An 11,417-nucleotide genomic window follows, 5' to 3' on the forward strand; every position below is an offset into this window, starting at 1 on the left:
CGTCTAGAACTTAAGGTGAGATATGTGTTTGGAATTTACCCCGGAGTCTAGGAGTTCAAGATTCGTTCACTCTCTAGGCGATGAAAGAATTGTTCAATTTCACTATGTGTTAATTCAAATCGAAAGATATTAATGCTTAAGTATCAATCCTTATTAATATGCTCAGAATTTTGTCTATCATTTGTATTAGTGGGGGATTGTTGGAAGTAATGCAAAGGCTAGCAATGTCGTCTAGATAGATTACATTGTAGAGAAGTCTTCCATTGCCTCGTAAGAGAATCTCTACACTCACTCCACTACTTGCATGTTTATAGCCACTAACATCATGTTTGACCCATGTTTATGGGTAGTGGTTATGACATTAATTTTGTGGTTATGATGTCCATTTCTACCACTATAAATAGAGAAGTGTAGTAATTTGAGAAATACACATCTTCCATATATCTCGACCACTTCTCTATGATAATTTTGAGCATACCATATGAGTTCCAACTCCTAATGGTTGAGTACACAACTTTAGGAGTGTTGTGTGACCTTGGGGGACGACGCCTATATCGATTTGTACCGTAGTCGGGGCGATTTCGTTTCTCATTCAGTGGCCTCCATACCACGACACAACAACAAATATTCTCTAATTATATCTTCGCCCCTATAGTGATACTATATTTCCAACACTTAGAAGTGTTATGATGTTATCCAATTAAACATAGCGCAAGGTACACTCTATAACGTAAAATTATTCAAGAAAAATGATTAAAATTGAACTGTAAAATAATAGTTAGTCGTGATACCGCTATATTTTACAGTTCAATTTTAATCAGTTTTCTTGAATAATTTTACAATTCAATTTTTTTTTTTCTCATATCAAAATATATCACAATTACGTAAAAAAAAACTCAAATAGTATATTATTTAAAAATGTACTTTGTAGATACAAACTTAATTTTCTATTAAACTCATACATAAAAAAAAACTAATTAAGTTGCACCTCAAATTAAAGTAATTGAAGGGTAAAAAGGGTAAGTAAAATAAAAACAGGTACTTGAAATCTAAAATGATATTCTAGGTAGCATTTCATTTCAGGTAGCCAAACACGGCCAAATGAATAAGCTACTCCTATTATTTTTTGACAAAAAAGTTAGTTTAGTCAAAACAAGTACCTGCAAAGGCATGCCAAAATCCAAACCGAGCCTAATACTACCGTAAACAATAGCGATTAGAAAATATAATAGCACTAGTATTGGTGCCCGGCTTCGCCCGGGCTATCTCTACTTACCATTAAATTTGTTTTTTCATTATATAAAATTACTTAAAGTTGCATAACTCATAAATTTATAATTAATATATTTTTCTATGACATATTATATCAAATCGAAAGAATTATGCAATATTATATATTATGGAATCTAACTTGAATTATTTATAACCTACTTATTATATTTTTGTATGTTAAATAATTAACATCTCTATACATCTAATAAATTATAATAAAGTTTAATAAAATTGCATAGATTTTAAATTTAATATATAATTTTATGATGATAATAATTAATACCATAAGTGTGCATGTTTATCCTAATTAATTATTTTATTTTAAGGACATTGACCATCTTCTCGTCTTCTATAAATATTTAGGAAAATTACCAAGCATCTTTTTTCTTTTAGTCTCCTTAAAATTGACTATCTTAATTAATTATTTTATTTTAAGGAAATTGACCATGTTTTAGTCTCTTATAAATGTTTAGGAAAATTACCAAAGCTTCTATATAATTTAATTTTAACCCAAACTATATAATATTTGCATTGAGATCCCTTAATCGGGTCCATCACACGGGTTTCTGGATTTAATATATATTGTTATACTCCGTATAAGATAATATTGAGAAATATTTATGAAAATATTGTGAAATGATGATATGAGTAATAAGATATAAAATATTATTTCGTATTTCTAAAGTATCTTAGATTAGGAAATACTGGAGGAGACTTGTATAAATTAAATAGGGATGGATTGATGAGAATAAGAGAGCAGTAACCATGAAGATCATCAGAAGCCCTATTCCTAATGACGAAACCCCAAGCCTAGTAATGGCACTTCTTCCAGTCGATATTGTACATTACAACATATTAATCAAGCTTCCGGCTAAGTCGCTGTTACGCTTCAAGTCCGTATGCAAGGATTGGTACAATCTTATTAACTCCTCAAAATTCATTAGTATTCATCAGAAGCATACCCTCGAATCCCATGATTCCTGTGATCTTTTACTTTTTTTTGATAGTGAAATTACTTGGACTTGGACTTGGACTTTGTTCTATACGTATCTTGACGCCACTAATTATACAAGTAGAATACGCACGAAGATGGAAACATTTGAGGACTCTTTTGATATTGTTGGATCTTTCAATGGGCTGATTTGCTTAAAATTTTCAGGATCAGGATTTTTATTGTGTAATCCGGTTACTAGAGAGTATAGTAGGTTAATCAATTGTCCTAATTTATTTGATCCCGTTCACTTACGGGATGTGTATTATGGATCTGGCTACGATGTAGTTAGCCATGATTACAAAATTGTCGACATTGAGTCTCGAGCTACCGAATTTGGGCAAGACTGGATCGCTTATGTGTATAGCACAAATAGTAATTCATGGAAAAAAGACCAAAAAAATCACGATCCGATACGAAGATGGCGGTATCCCGATAAGAGTGTAGTCGTAAACAACAAATCACATTGGATTACCTCAAATTATACTCCACTTTGTTCAGAAAGTATTTTGACGTTTAATCTTCACGCCGAGGAGTTGGGAGAGATAACATATCCTACTAGCCTTCAGACTGATAGGAAACTTGAGTTGATGGTCTCACGCGGACGTTTATGCACATTCGCGACTCATCCAATTTTCTCGAATGTCTCAATGTGGGTGATGAAAGAGTACGGCGTAGTGGAGTCTTGGACACTGTTGTACGAGATTGTAGGAGCACAAATTTCCACGGAACACTTTCGGATTGTTACTCACCTATCAATGAGAGACCATGAGGAGTGTTAGGAATTTATTCCCTCCATTATGGAGATTATGTTTCATAAGAAACATATGCATGCGTGAATGCATTTCTAACTCAATGAAACTTGCTTCATTGATCACTAACATAAATGAGAGGAGTTTCAAGCACTTATTTAGTCTAGGAGTTATAGCTTATTATTAGCTATAAAAGAAGATGCTAGCTACGTAGTTTTATCATCCTCATTCCTTATTGTATCTCTATTGAGTGATCAATAAAATTCCTAGTGCGACTATAGTGAGGACGTAGCCAATTTGGTGAACCTCGTAAATATTGTGTCCTTGTTATTTTTCGATTCTTATATTTATTATTGTGTGTGTGGTTATACCAAAAATCCCTACAAACTGGTATCAGAGCCCGGTTGGGCGGGTGAGGGAAGAGCGATCCACTAAAATTCACAATAATGGAAGGAGGTAAAATTTTGTTCGATAAATTCGATGGGAAAGATTTTGCTTTCTGGAAAATGCAAATAACGGATTATTTATATTCAAAGAATCTACATCTACCTTTGGAAGGCACTAATCCAGATTCCATGGAAAAGGAAGAGTGGGAAAAATTGGACAGGCAAGCGCTAGGTGTGGTGAGATTAACGCTGGCACGTAATGTTGCATTCAATGTGAGGAGTGCAAAGACGACATTGGACCTGATGAATGTCCTAGAACATATGTATGAGACACCTTTGGCTACAAATAAGGTTTTCCTTATGCGAAGGTTGTTTGGTTTACAAATGCAAGAAGGAACCACAATGGCGGATCATATTAATAATTTTAATGTGATCACAAGACAACTTAGCTCCGTAAAGATAGATTTTGATGATGAGATAAAAGCATTAATTTTATTATCCTCGTTACCTAGTAGTTGAGATACTACAGTGACTGCAATTAGTAGTTCGCAAGGACAAGAGAAGCTCAAGTTTGAAAATGTACGTGATCTAATTCTAAGCGAGAGCATTCGCAAAAATGAATTAGGTGAGACGTCGGGAATTTATGGGAGCGGATTAATTGCTGATAGTAGAGGAAATAAAAATTATAGAGGTGGTTATCGCGGGAAATCAAAATCAACAACTAGAGGAGGTGCTACATGTTGGAATTGTGGAGAGAGTGGGCATGTAATATGGAATTGTCCAAATCCTAAGAAAAATGGACAACAGCGTAATAAAGATGATGAAAATGCAGCGATAGCTGTGGAGGATGAAGGTGATCTTTTGGCAGTGAGTGTCGAAGATCCGATAGAGTCTTGGGTATTGGACTCTGGTGTATCATTTCACGCTTCTCCAGATAAAAATTCCTTTCATAAATTTATTAATGGAAGGTGTGGTACTGCTTACTTGGCAAATGGTAAAGCGGTGCCAATTATGGGAAAAGGTGATGTTGAGATACGTACCCCAACTGGGGGTAGGTGGGAGCTAACAGATGTCATGTTCATCCCCAACTTGAAAAAGAAATTGATATCTGTGGGAAAGCTCGATGAAGCAGGCTACAAGGTTGTCTTTGAGAAAAGTTCCTGGAAAATAGTCAAGGAAGCTATGATTTTAGCTCGTGGGACTAAGAGTGGAACTTTGTACATCACTGCAGGGTGTAGTGACATGAGTAGTGTAACTGCTGGAGGGATGAAGAATAAAATTGTTTCAAGGGATTTGTTGCGGGATCCGAAAACTATGCATAGTGAGCCTTACACTAAGTACCGTGGAAGTAAAGTCGGTGGCTTGAAGGCGGAAGGTGGTCCGAGAACGCACAAGGTGGCGACACGCTTACATGTGTGTGAAAATTCAAGAAGTTCTAATAAGGCGAGAAAGGGTGCTTCGTTTAGGTGGGAGTGCACGCCCCGGAAAACGATGAGTGAAGCCCGACAAGTATGGTTGCCTTTGAGAACAAAGTTGAATGGTAAATGGTCAAGGATGGGTAGTACCTTGGCCGGGCTCTTGCATTTAGCATGAGCAAAGACATGGTCGCATTAGGTGGAGAAGTAAAGTTTGTGTTGCCTCCATAATTGTCGGGAGGTGGTGGATTGTTAGGAATTTATTCCCTCCATTATGGAGATTATGTTTCATAAGAAACATATGCATGCGTGAATGCATTTCTAACTCAATGAAACTTGCTTCATTGATCACTAACATAAACGAGAGGAGTTTCAAGCACTTATTTAGTCTAGGAGTTATAGCTTATTATTAGCTATAAAAGAAGATGCAAGCTACGTAGTTTTATCATCCTCATTCCTTATTGTATCTCTATTGAGTGATCAATAAAATTCCTATTGCGACTATAGTGAGGACGTAGCCAATTTGGTGAACCTCGTAAATATTGTGTCCTTGTTATTTTTCGATTCTTATATTTATTATTGTGTGTGTAACATTATACCAAAAATCCCTACAAGGAGGTTGTGCTACAAAGATATGGCGAGGATGAAATTGGGGAACTTGTATGGTACAATCTTGAGAATAGGTCGATAACTCGAAAAGCTGTTGATTATGCAACTTCGAGACGTGCTGGAGATAAATGGGTGTGTATTCCCAGCCTTGCTCCAATTCCTGGCAATGATCCAGACAAGCGTCACACAATTATTTTCTAAATCGTAAAATTGATAGGATATTACACTATGTTATATGATCTGTTCTGTAGACTACCAATATAATAAAACGTTGATTTATAATTTATTATGGATGCGATATTTAATCGGCTTAATTGTACAAAGTTGCACGATCTGATCAAGGAAATTTACTAATTTGAAAAATTATCTAGACTTGAGAGAGATGGTTTCTCATTGAAAACGTACGTATGTATTAGGATTCTAGCTAATACTCATATGCCTGCTGTTGTGTCTAAAGTGCCTTCCTCTTCTGTTAGACTTCTTACCCGAATTAATAGGCAGGAGGAGGGTTCAGAGGGTGAAAGCTGTAGGAAATCCTTTCTGGAATCTCTCAATACTGCTGTCCCAAGTAGTAGTGAGAGCAGTGGTGGGAAGGAGACTGCTACTGTTACTAGTGACCATGGTTAGTGTGGGTTTCTGGAATGTCAGAGGGTGTAATAGCCCTAATAAGCAGAGGGACATTAGATGTTTCTTGCACAATAATAATATCAGTTTAGTGGGTCTAATGGAGACTAGGGTTAAAACTGGTTCCATTAATAAAGTTCATCAAGGGTTAGGTACTCAGTATTCTCTAATTACTAATAATGCAGTTTGTGGAGTTGGTCGTATCTGGGTTCTATGGGATGATGCTGTGTTTATGGTGGATGTTGTGAGCTGTGAACCTCAGGTCATTCATTGTAGGATCACTTATAGACCTACTGCTCTGAACTGGTATATGTCTTTTGTTTATGGGTACAACAAATTAGTGGATAGGGATCCTCTTTGGCTGTCTCTGGAAAGTTTTCACAGTCAAGTCCATGGACCTTGGATTGTCTGTGGAGATTTTAATAATGTTCTTAGATATGATGAGAGAATTGGCTCTATGGTCACTGATACTGAAATTAGAAGATTCAATGAGTGTGTTGACAAATGTGATATTTCTGATGTCCCTGCTCATGGAGCTTTTTACACTTGGAGTAATAAACAGGATGAGGATGGTAGGAGGTTCAGCAGAATTGACAGGGCTTTAGTCAATATGGCGTGGCTTATGGCTTTCCCAGATATGACTGCTACCTTCTTGCCAGAAAGTTTGTTTGACCACAATCCATGTGTAATTGAGCCTTGGACTATTAATGATAGGAGGAGGTCTAGTTTCAAGTATTTCAATATGTGGGGTAGAGATGAGAAGTTTCTGGCTATTGTTGAAAATGTTTGGAGGACTCCTATTACTGGCATCACTATGTTTCAAATAGTCAGGAAGTTAAAAATTTTGAAGAGGGAGCTTAAGGATCTCAATAGAGAAGCTTTTTCTAATGTGGAAGCTGCAGCTCGTTTAGCTCAGATACACCTGGAACAATTACAAAAACAAATGCAGAATGATATGGGTAATTGTCACTTATGGGATCAGGAGAAACATGCTGCTGCTACTTATAGAGATCTGGATAAGGCTAGGACTGAGTTCTTAGCTCAGAAGGCTAAAATGCAATGGACTGAAGAAGGTGATTGTAATTCTCATTACTTCCATTGTGCTATAAAAAGCAGAAGGATACAAAATAAAGTCCTGGCTATCTTAGATGCTGAGGGAGTGAATTGTTCTACTACCTCTGATATTGAGAATGCCTTCATGACTTACTATAAGAATCTGCTGGGGTCTAGTAAGTGCAAGAGCAAGGTGCATTTCCCAACTGTTAGGAGGGGCAAGACTGTTACTGATGTTCATGCTCAAAGGATGTTGAGCCCTATCACTGATGATGAAATCAAAGAGGCATTATTTTCCATACCTGCAAACAAGTCACCTGGACCAGATGGGTATACCTCTCAGTTCTTCAGGGATTCGTTTGAGGTGATAGGTGGTGATATTTGTAAAGCTGTGAGGGAGGTTTTTTCTAATGGTAAGCTTCTGAAACAACTTAATGCTACCCTTATTACTTTAATACCAAAGAAAAAGAGACCTTCAACTGTTAGTGACTTTCGACCTATTGCTTGTTGCAATGTGTTATACAAGTGTATTACCAAACTTTTGTGCAACAAAATTGCCCCTGTCCTCCCTGAGATTATTAGTGACAATCAGAGTGCCTTTATTAAGGGGAGAGATATAGTTGACAATATCTTAATTTGTCAGGATTTGGTGAGATTATATAATAGGAAAGCTTGTTCACCTAGGAGCCTGATGAAGGTTGACCTTAGAAAGGCCTATGATTCTATTGAATGGTCTTTCATTGAAGGTATGCTTAGAGCTCTTAGGTTCCCTTGTCAGATAATCAATTTAATCATGGAGTGTGTGACTTCCCCTACCTATACCTTATCTATTAATGGGAGCACTTTTGGGTATTTTGAAGGGAGAAGGGGCATCAGACAGGGAGACCCTATTTCCCCTCTGTTATTTGTCATCTGTATGGAATACTTCTCCAGGATCTTGGCTGTGGTTACTCAAAGACAGGAGTTTAAATTTCATCCATTGTGTAGGCCTCTAAAGCTTTGTCACTTGTGCTTTGCTGATGATCTACTTCTTTTTAGTAGAGGTGATGTGGGGTCTGTGACAGTCATACTCAGAGCCTTTGCTACGTTTTCAGCAGCATCAGGTTTGGAAATCAATAAGGATAAATCTGAGATTTATTGCAATGGAATAGCAACCACTGAGATGCAGAGTATTCTTAGAATATCTGGATTCCAGGTAGGGCACTTCCCTTTCAGGTATCTGGGTATACCAATTTGCTACAAGAGAATTTCTATTGGAGATTGCTCTAAGCTGGTGGAACGTATGGTCACTACTATCAGAGGTTGGGGGGCAAGGAGGTTGAGTTATGCTGGTCGTCTTGTACTGGTTAAGTCTGTCCTTTCCCAACTGCACTCTTATTGGGCCAGGATCTTTGTTATACCTCAGGGGATAATTCAGAAAATCATCAGTATTTGCAGGAACTATCTTTGGGGAGGGGATGATATCTATACTAAAGCTCCCCCTGTGTCCTGGGGAAGTGTTTGTAGAGATAAAGCTGCTGGTGGTCTAGGCATTGTTAACAGTCAGGTCTGGAATGTGGCTATGATTGCTAAATATACGTGGTGGCTAGCCTGTAAGGCTGACCATTTATGGATAAAATGGGTTAGTCATCTGTATATCAAGCAACATGACTGGTTTAGTTATCAAGCTACTACTAATTCAAGTTGGACTTGGAGGCAAATTTGCAAGGTCAAGGATCAGATAAAAGGAGGGTATGTGAATGGAATCTGGGGTTCTAATAATGGGAGGTACACTACTGCTGAAGGTTACCATTGGCTCATGGGAGATTCTGAGAAGGCTCTTTGGTACCCTGTGGTCTGGAACAGACTAGCTCTACCTAAGCATAACTTCATAGTCTGGTTGTATGCTAAGGAAAGACTCTTGACTAAGGATAGATTAATCAAGCATGGGTCGCTCATTGATAGCACTTGTGATATCGTAGCGCTCTCACCGAGACAAGAGATCATCTATTCTTCTTGTGTCCCTTGATATGATTGTTTGCAGGGGTGGGGGACTGGTTGGGTGTTGATATACCTGATCATGATACCTTGGAGTGGTGCAGGAGACTGAAACTGAAATCTCTTATGAAGAAGCAACTGATCATAGCTGCAGTTTTGGCTCTTTACTATCAGGTCTGGTGGTCCAGGAATAAATGTAGATTGGAAATGATGCTCCCTCATCCGCAGACTGTCATAGGGCAAATCAAACAGTTCATTTGTTCTGTGGGTAATAGGAGGTTATGGTCTGTTAAGCATAGAGTTGATCATGTATGGTGTACTAAAGTTGGTATCAGTGTGTCGTAGTGAGTAAGAGCCATTTGACATCCCCCTGATGTGAATGTGCAATGTTGTAAGTCCCTGGTGATGTACTTCATTTTCTAAATATCTAATATAAGAAATTAACATTTCACCAAAAAAAAAAAAAATTCTAGCTATACAATTAATATGCATGTGAAATTAGGATTCTAGCTATACAATTAATATGCATGTGAAATTAGCACTATATATACAATAGTTTTACAAATGTTGTTTTTGTGTGTAGATTTAGCCGTGATAGAGGATATCAAGAAAGAGGTTGCATTGACGTATTTAGCAATGAAACATTATGATTGATGAGACATAAAGAAGGTATTAAAGTACGACTTCTTGGAGGGAGGGAGTACATTACATTAATTTTAAATGTTTATAAAATTGTTACATGTCATTTTTTATCTAGCGTGTATCATTCCAGTTTATATACAAATACTGAAGGTAGTAGTTCATGGAAAGAAGCCGAAACAGGGATCAAGTCGATATGGTATGGTCGTAAACAACAAGTTATATTGGATTATTTCGAGTTAGTCGTGATTACAAGATTGTGAAGATCGTGTTTTGATAATAACGAAATTCGACAAGGCTCTCTATCATTTATGTCTATATAGTACACGTAGTAATTCGTGGTTACAACTTAAACATCGTGCTAGGAGTGTTTGACGAGATTGTCTAATGTAATCGGACTATATCTCAGAAGAACCAACCCTGTCTGTCGTAGTTTGTCGCGGATGTCGGTATCTCTTTTTAGTTGAATCGTGCTATCAATTACTCGTATACTCTATATTAATTGCGTCTTCTTTGTTTCTTAGAAGTAATAATATAATAAGATTAGGAATCTGAAATAAGGTATTTGATCGGATTTAGTTTCCTATTTACGGGGAAGATAGTCTACCTTACACTATAAATAAATGAGTAGTTATTCCTAGTTAATGTATTCATATTTACACAATTACACACATCAATAATATCGATTATGAGAATCTTCCCTCTTATTATAAACCTCATATATTTTATCAGTTATTCATATCGTGTTTATTTCCGGTGGTACATTTCGTGTACGATTTTGACTAAGAAGCGGACACTTGAGACACTTGTTCGCGGACAGTGGCAATTCGAGTACTGCTGGAAAACAATTGGTTCATCGTAGTAATGCATCTTGTGACAGAAAACAATTGCTTCACCGTTCCTCTTTTTTTACTACTCCTTTTAAGATTATTTCATGAATGAACTAAAATTTAACATATTAATTTTAATGGAAGTGATGGCATCTCTCGTACAAAATAACTTTAATTTTCTTGTCCTATAATATATATATACTTTCTTCGTCTCAATCATTTATTTAACCTTTTTATTCTCTCTAAGTTTAAATTTTAAAATCCAAGATAAACAAACGATTGAAAATGAGGAGTTTCATAATAGCACAACTTTGTATTATTGACTCGGTGGGATGTACCGACCTTTCCCTTGACCCCCTTCTTGAACTCTTTGTAGTCTCTTGACTTGCCTTTAATTTAATGTTCCCTTTTTCCAAAAAATAAATAAAGTGTTGGTGACTTGGTGCTGACAAAGTCGTATCATGTATTAAAGACTTGGATATTTCTGGAACACAAATTCTTGTATAAGACAGATTTATACATATTATCTATTATAAATCTATTGTAACATCCTCGCCTAGATGTTCTCTCGACAACAATATGTAATCTCCTCGCCAACAATATTACGGGAATATTGTGAAACAAGATTATCTCAAAAAAAAAAAAAAAAGAGGAGGAAATATTACACCGTATCTCTTACGAATCTTAGATTAGGAAATAGTTGAGGAGAACTTGTAGAGTTGTAGGACAAGGTAAGAGGAGAGACCTTGAGAGTATAAATAGGGATGAATAATTAACTAACTAATGAGAATACGAGAGACAATTGAGCCACAAATTCCGTAACCATGAAGAACATCAGCCTTAATTCAAACGACCAAAGCCGAAACGTA

At 36.6% G+C, this 11,417-nt stretch overlaps 1 protein-coding gene across 1 annotated transcript; it reads left to right on the forward strand.

The window, feature by feature from the left end:
* Positions 1-2,037: 2,037 nt before the first annotated feature.
* Positions 2,038-3,045, forward strand: LOC141648769 (F-box protein CPR1-like). Its single transcript, XM_074457485.1, has one exon. It carries the CDS (start codon positions 2,038-2,040, stop codon positions 3,043-3,045), a length of 1,008 nt encoding a protein of 335 aa, XP_074313586.1.
* Positions 3,046-11,417: the final 8,372 nt, after the last annotated feature.

This window comes from Silene latifolia, chromosome 3 (assembly GCF_048544455.1).
Source record: "Silene latifolia isolate original U9 population chromosome 3, ASM4854445v1, whole genome shotgun sequence".
NCBI lineage: Eukaryota > Viridiplantae > Streptophyta > Magnoliopsida > Caryophyllales > Caryophyllaceae > Silene > Silene latifolia.